Source organism: Eretmochelys imbricata, chromosome 8 (assembly GCF_965152235.1).
Source record: "Eretmochelys imbricata isolate rEreImb1 chromosome 8, rEreImb1.hap1, whole genome shotgun sequence".
NCBI classification, from domain to species: Eukaryota; Metazoa; Chordata; order Testudines; family Cheloniidae; genus Eretmochelys; species Eretmochelys imbricata.
The window spans coordinates 22,349,394-22,365,379 of record NC_135579.1 but is presented as its reverse complement, the minus strand read 5'-3'; the positions used below and the strand labels follow the sequence as shown (position 1 = coordinate 22,365,379).

At 47.6% G+C, this 15,986-nt stretch overlaps 1 protein-coding gene across 1 annotated transcript in view; it reads right to left on the bottom strand.

The window, feature by feature from the left end:
- Positions 1 to 6,911: 6,911 nt before the first annotated feature.
- PPARGC1B (PPARG coactivator 1 beta) overlaps positions 6,912 to 15,986 on the bottom strand; it is an 87,465-nt gene continuing 78,390 nt past the window's right edge. The window contains exons 8-12 of the mRNA XM_077825017.1: positions 14,192 to 14,984; positions 12,709 to 12,784; positions 11,790 to 11,911; positions 11,235 to 11,386; positions 6,912 to 7,015 (exon numbers count right to left, since the gene is read on the bottom strand). Coding sequence (XP_077681143.1) covers positions 6,912 to 7,015; positions 11,235 to 11,386; positions 11,790 to 11,911; positions 12,709 to 12,784; positions 14,192 to 14,984 — 1,247 coding nt within the window. The remainder of the gene's footprint in view (positions 7,016 to 11,234; positions 11,387 to 11,789; positions 11,912 to 12,708; positions 12,785 to 14,191; positions 14,985 to 15,986) is intronic.

Here is a 15,986-nt window from a genome sequence, read left to right as displayed (position 1 = left end):
GGCTAAGAAAGCTTCCCACGGTCACTGTCTTTTAATCAACTTCTCATGGTTCATATCTAGTCCTTGTCCTTGGATAGAGCAATGTGTGCATTGCTTCTACAAAACAGTCAGGGTGTGCCCTGACTGTTTCCAGGTGGAATAACTAAACATGAACCCTTCACATTTCTTCTCATTCTTTAATCAACTCAGTTGATGGCCAGACAGTCAACAAAAAATGTACTTGACACAAATCTTTTTCTCCCATCAGTGAGATGTCACAAATTATTTGTAAATGTTTCCATTTGCTTATCAGGATGGATGCGGTTTGTTTGTTTTAGAAAGGAATACTCCAAAGAAGGGACCGATCCTGCAAACAGTTTACTCACCGAGCAATTTTTTCTCACCTATGTAGTCTCATTGGAGTCAGCAGGACTGCTGACATGAGAAGACTCCAAAACATATGTGCAGGCCAGGTACTTAGTTGTAAAGGACCTGAGCCTGACCTCACACTGGTTCCAGCTGCATTGACTTTGTCGGGCTACTCCTGGTTCACACTGCTGTGAGTGTGGACAGAAAATGTAGGTCAATGTGAATATTACATATTGGATAAACTCCAGATATTTCCCATTTTTATCGTGATGTTTCCCTTTCCCTTCTGCTAGTGTAAAAACATACATCAGCTGGAGTGTAGGAGGCTTTTGAGGGGGGAGAGAGGAGTTGTTCTCTATCCTAGCATGGGCAAGTTCAACTGTTTCTTACCAAATCGTAGATAATTTAGTGCTGGTGAAATGTGTCCATCTGACATCCCTACCAATCAAAGCCCACGAAACAGGTAGCAGCAGGGCAACTGTCCTGTGCGTTCAGCCAATGTGCCTTAAACCAGTAAAAGACGGCATACAGACCTTCTTATTCTGCAGTAAGAGTGGCTTATTTCGATGTAGCTTAATACAGCAAATAAAATGGATTCACCTAAACTGAAATAAGCAACTCTTACACAGGGGTTTGCACTGGTTTATAACTAAATCAATTTAAACTCCCAATTTAAAGAAGTGCAACTTCTGTGTAACAAAAGGCAAAAAGCAACAAAAATCAATCAATTCCATAAAGAACCACTCTTGGCAGAATGTAGAATTCCTTCCATTAGCAACACCAAGTGAAGGAATTACCCTCTATTGCTTTTACTGCAATACTCAAGTCCTAAAATGAGTGGGTGGCCATAGGAAACACGTGTTTGTGGAGGGGCATATATTTTGCTCTGTAATTAATCATTCTTCAAAGTCTGAAAGATGGAGGAAAGCATTTCTTTGCAACAAAAGTCACCTTCTCCCTGAACATGTATAAATGGTTTGCACTAATAAACTGAAGCATTATCAGGACAGAGTTGGATTTTTTTACGTTATAGTGTATTTGTTATAGTTTATTTATAGGCAGATCACTTCACTATTTACAGTACATGAGCGTAGAGATTCTACAGTCTTTGTGATGTAAACAAGTAACTCCACAGCAAGGGGAGTCTGGAAAAAGAAGCCAGTTCTGAAGTATTTACACAATTTAAAATAGAACTTTTATACCCACCGGATAGATATAGATAATACATTGAGCGATTTGGTTAAATTATCTATGAAACTATAGAATCTGACAATGTAAAAATACAAGAAAACGTTCTCTCGTTTAGACAGTTAAATCACACTAGAAATAAATCTCTTTTTAAAAATAAGAATAAAGAAAAGGCATAAGAATCCATGCCATTTTTAAGGTTAAAGTATATTACATAAATAAGGACACAACGGAACACAACTGGGAAAGAAATTAAGTGAAATATAAAAAACCTCTACCAATTTAAAACAAAAAATGCAGTCAACTAAAACCTTGATTCTTAATCACAAAGGGATCAATTCTGCTACTTTTACTTACTCCAGGAGTAAGGTGCTACTTACTCACCATGAGCAGGGTGGCAAAATTGAGCCCTTAAGAGTTATTAGCAGTGTCCTTTTTTAAACAAAAAGTAGAATTTAGCTTTTATTATAAATAACAAAGCAGATGTGCCCCTTTTTAGGTGAAATTCTTACACCTTCCTCAAGAAATGCATCAATTTAATTCTTCTCGCTCATTCACATACACACACCTGATTATTAGATTAACCTTGTTCAGCTCTCTGATAAATAATGCCCCTTGCAGTGCCACCTGGTATATTGCAACCCGACTTTCTAAGCCACTACCTGATTACAGAATCTATATAGGAAGAGCAATGGAAACCTGCAAGCTTTACTTGGTTCTGTATTGCTCAGAATTGTCAAGGATGGACTATCACGTCAAGAACAAAAGGTTTTAAAGGCTCAGCTACAGATAATGATATATTAAGAATTCAAGAGAGTTCCCAAAAGAATATTAGTACAAAAAAATAAAGCTGGTTCTGTAAATCTTCTTTACATGGACCAGTACAGAGATCTAATGCAAACACTGCAACATAGGGACTTGAGCGGCTGCTTACACTTTGTGCAGATAATGCAGCTCAAAGTTGCACTGAGTAGGAACTGGGGATAGATATTTTCAATGGGCAACATCAGCTCTAAAACCCTGCATTCCCCAGCTGTCCCTCCCCAGTCCAGACATTCAGAAACAATCCTCATCTTGAGAAGTCATAGGAATGCACTAGATTCTGCCACAAAGAACTGTATCTCATGCAAAACAATGAGATTTAATGGGTCAGTGGATGAGAAAAGGGGACTGGGGCTTTATCATTTACTCTGCATGTCAGGTTTTGTACCTGATAGCAAATAGAAACCATCAAGGGATTTTCTGTGCACACACATAATTAATTAAAAAACTAAATGCCCCTTCCTGATTGCCTATTTTAACACACCATTTTTACTCCCACCCTCATGCAGAAACTAAATTCTTTCCTTATATAAGTCTCTGCTTCCCTCATAGATGCATGGCTTCTTCCGCACGTTGGTGTTATTGCTGCACTGTAGTTATTACTGGGGGCGGGGGAGGGAGAGATATATGGACCCTGAAAAGCAAATGTGGGGAAAAGTGGGAGAGTGTCCCTGTAGAATGTGGGACTGTGCGCAGAGAAGGGCGGAGAAGACAAGGAGGGGTGTCGCAGGGGAGGAGTCCCTTCCTTGGCTGGTATGCACTGTGCCACTCTGTATGGGAAGCGTCGGTGAATGTGCCATAGCCTCTGCTCAGCTGAATGGTGTAACGCCCACAGAGACTCTCTCCCTCTCTGTCGAGTGCCGGCTCCGTGGGACTTAAAGCTATTCCTTTCAGACTGCTATTTTCTTCTCCTCGAGTTGAAGACACGTTCTCAGAATAACCCTCTCCCATCCCAGGGAAAATATGTGGCTCCAAATTTAGGACACAATCCTTCAAAGATGGGGAGTGCCCCCAACTCTGGGTGACTTCAGCACCTCCCTGGATTGAGCCTTGATCAGTAGCATACTAGGAATCAAACTGCATTCTTTGATTGTGGCTGGCCTCTGAGCAATCATTCCCCTATCAAAGCCAGGAAAGGATCCACACTCCATTGGCAAAGAGCATTCCCATCCAGAACACCGTACTATATAACTCCTCCCTCCCCTAGAATCTCCTGCTGCAGAGTGTAGCACTGCAAGCCAAGGGGAGCTTAAAAAAAGCCTCAGTCCAGAGGGTACAATTTTTACACTAGACCTAGTGTGACTGACATAAACAAAGCGAATATTCATGGCTATGCTTCTCAGGTTGAACATCCAACCCTCGGCAGCCACCAAGAGGTACTGGTCTGAGCTAACCTGCGTAAACTGTGCGTATATTCCAAACCATAGCCCCCCCCCCGGCTTTACATTCAGCAATACTGGCTTCACTGCGTATGTGGTCACCAGCAGCACGAACAGGAGCTCATTGCCCAGCCCAGGCCATAACCAGAGGTGTGTGCGTTTGTGCACCTGAGTGCATATTGCATAAGTCCTGGAGACACTTCTTGCAAAAATAATTTATAGGCTTCAGGCAACACGAAGACCACTTATTGCATCTCTTCCTATCCTAGGATTGCAGTACTGATTGACCCTGTGCATCACGGGATCTTCCTTCCTCTTCAAGAGTATCTCACTTGATGCGCTGACGTTCTGCAACTGTCATTGGCCAATGGCCAACACAGGAAGTCCAGCCTCATGAAAGCAATACGAGATTTAAAACTGGGTGTACTGAAATCAATGTTTGTGAAGCGAGTGAGTGATTCACACTGAAGGAGGCTCCTTCCAGATGCCAGGAAGTTCTCCCTATACTGCATTCAACCCTTTCACATTCTTAACATTTGATGCATTTTCCATCTCTGACCAAAGCCAGCGTTGTGAGCTTTGATCCATCCTTGTCTTGAGCAAGGAGATGGAAGAATTACACGTATCGGTTTTGATTGATCGTTTTCTGAAAAACATCAGCACAGCACAGGACAGTACTACTCACCCTAAATGTGTCGCTATATACATTCTACAGTAAGCTCTATAGCAATCACATGTAAACATCATTGTTGTGAGGAAATACTAGGACAGAAAAAGGCAAAGCTACAATGAGGCGACTGCCAATAGCAGATGCTCAGTCTAGGTCAGAATTACTTGTGTAATTTAGCTTGGGAGAGGAAGAGCCCATGATTCTGTTTTACAGTAGGGACGCAATCGGGTAACTACTCTGGAACAAGACTGAAGTAGCATGAGGAATATGCCATGTAAGTGCTCAATAATAAACCCATTAATGAAGGTTTTGGGAAGTGTCGTTTAAGTCACCCCAGGTAGCTCATAGGTAATTACCATGTAACTGGATATTTTTAGAACCCTGAGCTCCATGTTATAAGACAACTAATCAGATAAGTGTCCTAGGGTCACACAGAGCCAGCACCCTTCCTCTTTGAATAGTATCTTATATCACAAGCGATGCCTTTGGCGTTGATGGAGCACAGTACAATTCAGCAGGAATTAGAGTCTTAGAACCTAGTCCCGTGGAATTAGTTTCTGGTCATGTGTGCCCCATATGGTGAAGTAATACCATCACAATATGTCAGTGCCATGTACTAGGGGAGACCTTAAGGGAATCTAATCTATCTATTGGCAGAATTTAAGGCTATTATTCTATCTACAAGGGATGGCTCAATCCCAGCGGTCTCACCTGTGTGTGAAAAACAAACTGAAAACGTGGGGGCAGGTTGTGGCGTCAGCAAGGTTATTTAGTCCCCACTGTTAAACACTGTTTCTGGCTTGTTTTTTCTCTGACTGCCCGGTCTCTCCCCGGCTCAGATGTGGAATGGCTTTAAAGTTTTTAGGTCAACTCTCCAGTGAAGCTGCTGACCATACTGCTACTGTGTGCCTTAAACCAAGCCCTGCTGATGGGCTTTGCAAGGACCCCCCCGTGATTGGGGATCTCTGGGAACCAGCGAGAGGCAGGCCAGGGTTAGTGCTACCCAGCAGGCAATGAGGTGACAGCAGCAGGCAAACACCCACCAGGGCTGCAGTGCCTCCATGACTGGCGTTCTGCTAGTCAGCAGCCTGGAGAGATGTGGACCACTGGAGAGACTGTGATAGCCCAAGAGGGAGATGGGATTTGCTAACTTCCTAGTGGGACTGGGTAGGTCTATAGCTTATCAGACACCACTCAAAGGAAGGGCGGCATGCTGCATGCGGCAGGGATGTTCCGCTTAGCTGCCATGCCATCTAGCTGCCAGTCTGAGTGAAAGGAGACCTTTCTCACCCAATTTCCCTGCGTGGTGTGGAAGTAGCTGTGCGCGACGCACCCAGCCTGTCGCTTTGCTCCAGCTGAGCCAGCCAACGGATGGAGCTGAGGAGGGCCCAGCAGCATCTCACAGAGGCTTTAGCTGATCATCTAAGTGGAGCTGTGATCCTCACCTAATGCAAAACCAATGCACCTGCCTGTGTACTGGGGGGGGGGGGGCGGGGGGGGGATGAACAGGGATGGCCCTTTGGGGGCTTTTAGAATTCACTTTCTCCCAGGCTCTAAAGGCAGGACAGCAGCTTCACTGGATGGTGTCTGATTCCATCACCAAAGTGGCCAGCAGCGATTAACTCCCATGGTGCCCAGTTTGATAGTGTCCTAACACTACATCCTTATAACTCCCCTTCCCCCGGTCCCACAAAGCTGCACCGCTGTACAACGCGCCAGCTCCGGACCAGCCGGTGCCCAACCACCAAACTCATCGCTTTCCAGCATGTTCGGTCTCAGGCAGCCCGAGACTGACAGCTGGAGACCCAGGACTTTCAGCCATGCAAGCAGGAAAAATGGCTTTTCCAACACACTGGAGTGCCAAACTCCAACCCTATTCTGTTCCAGTTCACCAGGGGCTGGGGCCCGGGATGGCTCACTCCACAGCTGAAGGGGCAAACTCTGGTTCAGTGATTAATCCAGGATGCCCTCCCGGACTGACCCCCATCTGCTCAGTGGCTAGTGCCTCATTACAGTGCATAGTTAAAAATCAAGGAAGCGATACAATAAATCTGAATTACAGTACATCTGAGCCATAAATACATTTTTAAGTATATACTTTTTTCTTCTATTAAAAATTAGTTTATAGTCCTGATTCTATTCACAATTAACGGTTTCATCATCACACACTACGGACAAAAAATGTTATGGTGAACACAGCTGCAACTCCACTCCGGGAGCGTGGGTGGATGTTGGGGGACCCAGGGAAGGCAGGGGGAAGAGAAGGCTCACTCCAAAACAACCAGTCAGAAGCAAGGATACTAATGTGTGGCAGTGGAACATCAACACCATGGGGACTCACAGACAGAAGCAGCTTTGTTCAATGTAAACATCAATTTAAAGGGACAGCAGTCTCTCTCAATCTCTCTCTCTTTTTTCATATACTTAATAATTTCTTTGAAAACGTAAACATATTGGAAGTGCCTTGACTGAGGTATTGAGGTGTTCCTCCAAGGTTAAGGCTGTTATCGATGCAGGCTTCGCTGGGCCTCCTGCAGCAAGCTGTCAAAATCCATGGTCTCGTACTTGCTTTTCACTGGAGCCGGGGATGACTCCTCCACATTGGAATCTGGTAAAGGCAAGGACAGAGTATGAGATAGTCAGGGTGCAGGACATCTGCTGGGGTCACAAAACACTGACATCCTGCTTCTCTTTGAAGATCAGTATAGCTACTTAATTATACTTAAGACTTATAAAGCACTTCACATGGGTGGACTAATTAATCTGCACTCTCCCTCATAAGGCAAGAATTGTCCCCATTTAACAAATGGGGAAACTGAGGCACAGAGTGGTATTCTGACTTGCTCTTTCTCACATTATTATGATGATGTGTTAGAGTAGAACCTTTAGGCCTCAGCCACTGGGGCCTTTTGTGCTAAGTATTTGTACAAACACATAGTGAGAGACCGTTCCTGCAGCAAAAAGCTTACAGTTTAGATAGGACAGACAAAGGTTGAGAGGGAAAACAGGTGAAGTGATTTGATCAAGTTCACACAGCAAGTCAGTGGCATAGTCAAGAACAGAACCAAGCTCTTCTGAGGCCCAGCCACTGCCCCACCCGCTAGATCAAACTGGCTCCCAATGAATTAGTAGTAGCAGCTGGGATTAGAACTCAGGAATTCCAGGGTTCTAGTCAAATAATCAGTCCATGCTGCCTCCTCAAAAAAGTGGGTTTGGGTTTTCTGTTTAATTAGATGTAAATTATACCGTGACTCTCACTCCCAACAGCAATCTGACCAGCCACTCCCCACCTGACTGAGCACCCGAACAAACCCGGCAGTAGATGAGCTCACTTTCTCTTAGCTCTAATGCAGTGGAGTGTGCAGTGTTTTTCCCCTCCATCTCAGAGAAAAGCCCTCTCTTTTCAATAGAGAAGAGAGGGATTTCTCCATCAAAATCCTGGGCAATTACTTGTTTTCTGTTGTAGGCAGAACTCGTAGCAGACCCTATAGCTAAGATTGCTCAATGCTTCCCATTATAAGAAACTGTTTCCATTTGATTCTAACTTTGCCAAACTTGAGTCTGAAACTTCCCATGCCGGGTGTCTGACTCAAGCTAAATTTTTTTGAAAAGTTTCAGCTAAAACAGTCCAGCCATTTCTGAGAATGAGACTAAGGAAAAAATACACTGTTTTGCCCAGGTTAAAAAAATTCTTATGGCTGATTCATTAAGAAGCGCTCACAGCTCCATGCTTTGGAGCGAGGGCTTGAACAGGGGAGTTACCCTGGTGTCAGGGCCATACCCTTCCCCATCTCTATGGAAATGTGCCCAAATTTGGGCAAGGTCTGAGCCTCTGAAAAAATTCAGTTCAGACATGATCAGTACAGTTTGGTTAGAGTTTGGCAGCTAAGTTCTCTGAAGATTCCATCTGCACTGAATATCTCTGTCCCGTCATGGCTCCTCTGTGCCAACCGGCCTGACCGAGCATGCTCCAGCTCAGCGATGGAAGGGCTGAACAGGGCTTTCCCGATAACTGCTCATCCTGGCTGCTACAGAAAGCAATTGCTCCTCTGTGGCGCCAGGCGACTGAAACTAAGAGAAGGGAAACTCTCTCTCCTGTGCAGCATGAAGGAGAAGGAAGAAGCCACCTGACTTGAATGGGAGAGGGGAAAATGGTGGAATAAGAGAAGAGGGGACCGGGAGAGGCTGGGGCAGGACAGAGGGTCTGTAACCACTAGAACACACTCTCCTATAAAACCTGGACAGCCCAGGATTCCTGTGTCTCAACATTCCTTTGCTGCTAGCAAATAGCTGTGAAACTCACTGGCAAAGTACGTCTCCATCCCTGGTAGTGGCAGGCCCTGAGGGACATTAATAGCCTTCTACAGCTAGCCTTAGTGATGGAGGACTGTGCTGATGACCCATATGGGGTTCAATATGTCCACAGGATGAAGTTTGTTTTTCAAATTTTTTAAGTTTTTAATCAATGTAGGAGATTACTTTAAAAAACCCAAACACCCTACATTAAAAGAACATTGAGGTTGCAAAGCCAAGCTTCCAAAAGTTAGGAAATGCCAGAATTAAAGTTGCCCCTGCCCCCTTAATTCAGTCCACTCCTGTGTATGCATTATGATATAGTATTCGATTACATACTATTTTTTGCACAAGAGCCCTGCATCATTCAGTTCACAGGACGGACAGTGGTCACGGGTCAATGAGGCTGTTGTTTACAGCAGGGTTTCTCAACCCATGAGTCGCGACTCAAAATTGGGTCACCAGTATGTTTTAAAGGGCTGTGTGGCCGCTCCAGAGGCTCTGGTCCCGTAGGGCTGGCTGGGCTCAATTACCTGCTCTGGACATTGCAACCTCCCAGGTCATAGTGCCACTCAGGTTTGGCGCAGCTGCCTCTCCGTCATGATGATGGTGGGCCAGCAAGGCCAAATTTGTGGAGTGAATGCAGGGCGGGCTTTGCAATGCCCCCCAGGGCCTCCCGCCTGCTGCAGCGGCAGTACCCAGCCCTCTCCCCCGGCCTTTTTTACTAAGTCACAACAGGCTATCAACATTTACAAATGACTCCTGAGCCCCAGTTGGTTGAGAGCCTCTGGCCTACAGGGCCCCTGCGTCACTCGGTACAGAAGTTGGAATGTGTTCAGTGGATGAGGCAGGGGACTGAAGGAAGAGACAGGATGGTCTCACGATTAAAGCAGCTGAATGCTGGCCTAGAGAATGGGGTTCTATCCCTGCCTCTGCCACAGAGTTCCTGTGTGATGTGAGCAAGTCACGTACACCAGTATTTTCACCAATGGCCACCGTGTGCTCCTCATTTTCTGGGGGCTGGACTTGATACCCTGGGATCTGATTTACAGAAGTCCTGAGCACTCACAGCAGCAACTCAGGTCGAGGGGAGCTCTCCTCTGGACCTCTATCGTGCTCTGAAAAATCGGGCTCTGGGCACCTCAAGCCCTAATTCATTGCCACTTTGATAGTTTTGGCTTTAATCTCTGTGCCTCAGTTCCCTGCGCAGCAATGCTCCCTGGCCTCTCCCCTCACAGGGGGGCTGTGAAAAGAATGCATTAAAATTTGTGATGCACTCCACCACTATAGTGATAAGGACCACAGAAATGCCCAGGGGGATATTAATAATTCTGTGTTCATGCGGAGTTCAAATGGTGTGTACTAAATAAGACTGGGGCCCATAGACTGAATGAAGAGGATAAAAAGAAATATTGAAGAACTATTCATTCACTGAATGAGGCAGGGATCCTGTCGTGAAAATAGTCTGTGATCAGGTAATTAAAGATTGTATCATAATTCAGAGACACCAAGGGACTGAGCTAATTTTTGAGTGACTGGCTTTGCGACCTTTATGGTCTTTTAACAACTTTTTTTTTTGGATTAAACATACACATAAAGTGTGTGGAATATGACTGCACAAATGCTTGGCCTGAAACACCTCTGAATCAGACACTGCCAGATGCATCACGCAATCATGGGACGGGGGGGGGTTTCCAGTTGCTACATATAACTTTGATGAAAGATATGTGATCGACTGGTTAGTTCCTGGGAAGAAGGCTCAGTAGTTCCTGTTTCTGATCCTGACTCTATTATGGACTAACTCTGTGTCCTTGGGCAGGTCATTTTGCCTCTCTGTGCCTCAGTTTCCCAGTATGTGAAAGTGGGCTAATAACTGTTCATGTCACATGGGAGTTGTGAGGCTTTAATTAATATCTGTAAAGTGGTTTGCGGTCCCGGGATGAAATGAGTTGGAAAGCGCAATGTGCTATTACAGTTATGCCAGGATAATGTGGCCACTCTTCACAAAGCAGCTCCCAGGGAAAGCCCTTTCCACAGGCGTATGTGTCTATCTATTCCTGACATTTGCCCTGCTGGCTGCCATGGACTGGCCTGCAGTTCTGCAGCACTCAGCAGGAGCAGCTGGAGTGTGGGCTATGGGGAACCTTGTTTTTTCCTCCACTCTGAAGACTAAATGCTTCCCCCCAGCTAGCCTGGGAAAGGCTTGCCTTGCAGCTCTGCTGCTACACTTCCCCTTGTGCTCCCTGATGTTCAGAGATTTCCCAGCGCTGCTGCACCTCCAAGCTGTGGCGATTAAATGACCCCCCGTGGCACATTACTAAAGGAAACTCCCAGTCAAGAAGAATCCAGACCCATGAGGGTTTAATGGACAAGGCAGGTGCCTCCCACGTGACTTCACCAGGGGACACTGAGCAGAAGAGCTGCAGCGCCCCATTGAGAGGTTTGGGCCTCAGCGTTCACAGAGGGCCATAAAACTCCCTCTGCCGTAAGGAAATGAGAGCCTGGCCACCAGTGGGGCCTGCCTGCTTTCTCACCCAAGTCAGTGTATCTGGTCCACAAGTTGCCAAGGCCACCATAGCTCAGCTGGAATGAGGGCTCGTTCCTCTTCCTCAGCGAGGCGCCGTTCTTCAGCGATAAGGCGGCGTGTTCCGAACACCGGTAGGTGATGAAGCCGTATTTATCCCCCCTGAGCAGCCAAAGAGAGGAATCAAGAGGTGACTGACCAGGGAGAGGGATCTGATGAGCCTTATCTCCTAAGAGACTGAGAGCCACATACCGTGTAGCTTGGTTTACGGAGGGCACATGCAGGAATTGTACAGTGCATCTCGCTTGCACCTGTGGTATCTTAACAGTTCTACAGGCCTCCCACACCCACCTTGGCCCAAGGGGGAATTTACAGACAGCTCCTCTGAACCTTGTGAGCCCTGGGATGCGATGTACACCAGGGCACTGTGCTGTTTTAAGGCCATCCCCATTCATCCCATTAAAAGATGAGGATGAGTTAGCCAGCACGTGTCCTATGTCCGAAAAGCCCTATGAGAATTCCCATTGCTTTGCCAGGTGTGGGCCTGAGCTCGCGCTCAACACACCTGTTATTCCTGGTCAGAACCCGACACTCGACGATCTCCCCAAACACTTCGAAGCGTTTCTTCAGTTCACTGGAGCTCATGCTGCTGGAGAGGTTTCTGATGTACACCACCCGGCCTTCACCCTGTACAAGCACAACCAATGCAGCTCAGGCCTGCCCTCTTACCAGGCCTCCCTGCTGCTCCCCTGGCATTACCCATTGGGGAATCCCACTGCTGGGCGATGCCCCCAAGTCTCTGAGCACAAGCAAAACAAAGATCCAGCCCCCCTGCGCAAACAGCTCTCTGAGCAACCTCAAACAGCTGAGTTCTTTTCATGCACATTTTCTTTCCTTTATCCTTCTACTGCATCCTTTCAGCTTTTGCAGCGTTCTCCTTGTGGAAGTGTAACTGTGAGAACGTTACTGAGAATTCCTGTCTGTGGAACTCAGCTTGTGCTGAGCTAAAAATGCCAGAGATGTATGGGGGTGTACAAGGCAACACAAAAGACCAATAAAGTACTACCACTACACACACACAGGCTTTCTATGTATATCTGTTGCTTTTTATATGCAGTGAGGCTCAGCTCAATAATCTCTTAGCAATTCCAAGTATTCCCCGAATTCCCAGCCCTAATTGCTAATTCCGAGTGCAGTGGATGTAGGGTGCTCTGAATTCCTCCAGTGCCAGGGATTCTGAATATTGCCAGCGTCAATAGCTTGCTCTTTATCTTTTCCCCATGCCCTTGTTTAAAATTGGCCCCACCCCCAGGAAAGCCACAGCCAGGGCCAATACACTCCACCATCTCCTTTCTGGAGTGGGAGATGAATTGAGGGGCTGCAAATTGCTTTGTCCCAAGATTTAAACGGGCTTCAGCAGGATGAAACCATCTGCTCCCACCTCGTTCAGCACAGCACCCCTGTGGAGCCTGCAGGTCACTTACAATGGCCTTGTCGCGTCTCTTCTCAATCTGGTCCCAGCTCGCGTTTCCCCCTTGACATTGCTCGCTGTATTCACATCTGTTTGTAAGCAAGCACGAGAGAGGAGTTCAGTGCAGAGCAAGGGATCCTGCAGGGGGAGCTTTGGCAGTCAAAAGAAAGCGGAGGCACAATCAAGTTGCCGTGTCTGGCACAAGCTTTTAAAAAATCTCTAACCCAAGAGACTCCTGGTGAGTAGGCTCCCCTGATGCCAGGTGTGGATCCTCCAGAGAAGAGCCTGGCTTCCCAAACCAAACCGCTTTAGGCCTGGTTCCGGGACTTAAGCCGCAAGGGAAATCATTCTTTACAGATACTTGATGTGGCTCCCTATCTCCTTGTAGCTCTCCCCTTCTCAAGGAGCTCCTGGCTCCTCCCCAATTCTCCTCCTTGTACCACCAGAGAAACCCACCCTCCGACAGGTCAAGCATTGCCTGACTGACCAGTGCCAAGCAGCCACTGGTGTATTATCACTTACTTTTAATGAACTAAAATAAATGACTGGAGACGATTTCATCAGAACTCTCCCCTGCTGGGCTGGATGGTTGGAAGGGCCTGGGATTGATATGCAGTGTATGCCATGCGCAGACTAGGTGCTCTGCACACCCATGCTCTGTGGCAGAGGCGCTGGCTTTGCGATTTGCCAGCTGGTGCTTGACCACCACTCCACCCCTTTCCCCAAGACCCCAGCTCTGCCCTGTGTCTTCCTGCCCCTGCTCTGCCTCTTCCCGTGCCCACTCCATCCCCGTTCTGCCCCCTCCACTGAGCGCACCCCAGCCCTGCTCCTCCCCACTGCACATCGCTGCACAGCTGATCGTGGCGGGTGGGAGGCGCTGTGAGGGAGGGAGAGGAGCTGATCACCAGAGCCCGCCGGCAGGCAGGAGGCACTGTGGGGGAGAAGCTGATCCGCAGGGCTGCTGGTGGGTGCTGAGCACCCACTATTTTTGTTCCCTGGGTACTCCAGCCCTGGAGCACCCATGGAGTCGGCACCTATGCTCTGTGGAGGAGTTCAGTGTTAACTCTGCACTGTACGGTGTGTCAGGGCTGACGCCTGAAGTGATCTTTGGGATTGAATGCTTGGATGTTTCCCTAGGAGTCGGGGGGACCACCTCAGCTTCACTTTGGGGTCCTTGTGTTTGTCACACTGACACGAGAACATCACTTGGCACGTCTCTAGCACCGGCTTTTTGTCCTGGCATCTCAGTGCTTCACAGGGGAAAACAAATGTATCCTCATTTGACAGACTGGGAAAATGAGGCCCAGGGAGATGGAGAAGTGACTTGCTCAAGGTTACACAAGGATTTGGTGGCAGAGCCCAGGCCAGTGCTCTGTTCACCTGCCTCTCTTATACCCTCAGTGTAAACCCCCAAGAACTTATTTTGCTTGAGATGTGGTTGCAGGCTGGGACTCATCAGTCCCACGCTTCCCCTCCTGCCAGCTGCCCAACTATACCTGAATGTCCGTCTGTTTGCTGGAGACCTGGACCTGCAGCACGAAGACCCAGAACTGGATCTGCTCCGGGAACAGTGGTGCAAACTGGACCTGGCAAGTGGGTTCCTGCGCAAACAAAGCTTGGATTCCAATGGACGCTCGCAATGTTCTTCGTCTTCCTCCTCCTCCTCCTCCTCCACGGGGGAGCTGCTCTCACTGCAGCTATCTTCGAAGACAGTGTCATACTCGGGGGTCTTGCAGAAGGCCGTGTCCTCATCTTCAAGGGCACTGTCCAGGAAGCCGAAGTGCTTGGTTAAGCTGGCTCTGATCTCCTGGTCTCTGAGCTGTTTGCTGCACTCCTTCCACAGGACCTCACCCTTCCCCTCCTTGCTTCCCTGGCCCGACCCCTGATAGTGTGCATCTGGCACTCTTCGCTTGTGCTCACCCTCCGTGTGGCTCCGGGGCTCCCAGGATTTCAGCACTTTCCTCTGCAGCGTAGCCTCGGGTTTCAGCACCTGGCAGTAGTCGTGGTCCCCGAAAGAGCGAGAAAATGGCCGCTTCAGCACCCCCTGCTGCTCCGAGGAGGAAGGGCGCACGGCAGCTCGGCTCAGGTGTGCGTAAAGCTCTGTTCGCTCTGGGTGCTTCTTCATGAGTTTCCTGGAGGCTGACACGTCGACTGCCACTGCTGAGGTTCTTGGCCCCGGGATGGAGGAGGTGATGGTGGCTTCCTCCTTTGCTGACCCATGGGGAATGTCCGGCTTATACAGGTCCTCCTCAGCAGGCTTGTACGGAGGAGTGGTAGGCGGTGTGAGACCTAGACCCCCCCACACAACAAACCACAAGAGTGAAACTCTTTGAGCAGAGTTTTCCCACTCTTACCACGACTGGTCATGGCAAAAGGAGCTAGGTCTGGGTAACTCTACGGAGAGTCACCAACCTTCTACTCTGTAGCGAGGGGCTCCCTGATAGTTACTACTAGCTTCCTGTCTTCAGAAGAGGGTCATTGCAACACCACAGTGGTTTGCAGATAGAGAGGCCCACAGGATCCCCTTCCTGCCTCCTCCTCAAAACACATTGGTGAGAAAGGCCTTTGACTGGATTGTCAGAGGACCTGGGCACCCATGAAACAGTGGAGGTCAGCAGGCACTCTGCACCTCTGAAAATTAGCCCATGCGCTTGTTACATCATACATTTAGCCTGTAGTTGTTGCGTATCATTACATCTAGATTGCCAAGCAGATTTGGACCTGGGTAGTGCTTAGAAGGGAGACTTCCCTGGCAAATGCCCTCAACAGCAGACCAGTCGTGAGCCCAGTTCCCATAGTCTTTGTCAATCCTATAACAATTTTTGGAAAAGCAAGGATTTGAGGCCTAATCCAACCCCTACTAAAGTCAATGGAAATGCTCCCATTAACAGTTAACTTTATCCTTGGGTTTCTGACCAAATTCAAGAGGAGAATGTACAATCTGGCTCCTTGTATAGTTTCAGTTCAATACAGGATTCCTTCTCACTTCCTGGATGGATCTGTTGTGCAGTGTTGCTATGCACCATTGAACAGCTGCTATGTTCCACCCCAGAGGTGGTTGCATTTCAGTGGTATCTGAATTGCTTAAATAAGTAGCTTTAAAGTGCTGAGGTGTCCTTTCAGATGAAAGGCACTACAGAAATGTAGGTTTTATTACTAAAATCCATTATCTTTACACTATTTAAATAACTCTTCAGATTACCACCACCCCACCATATCTAGAAGCGGTTAGCGCTAGACTACTTCACACTGAATTTTTGGTATTGTTTCCCCTCATCTTCCAATGTACAC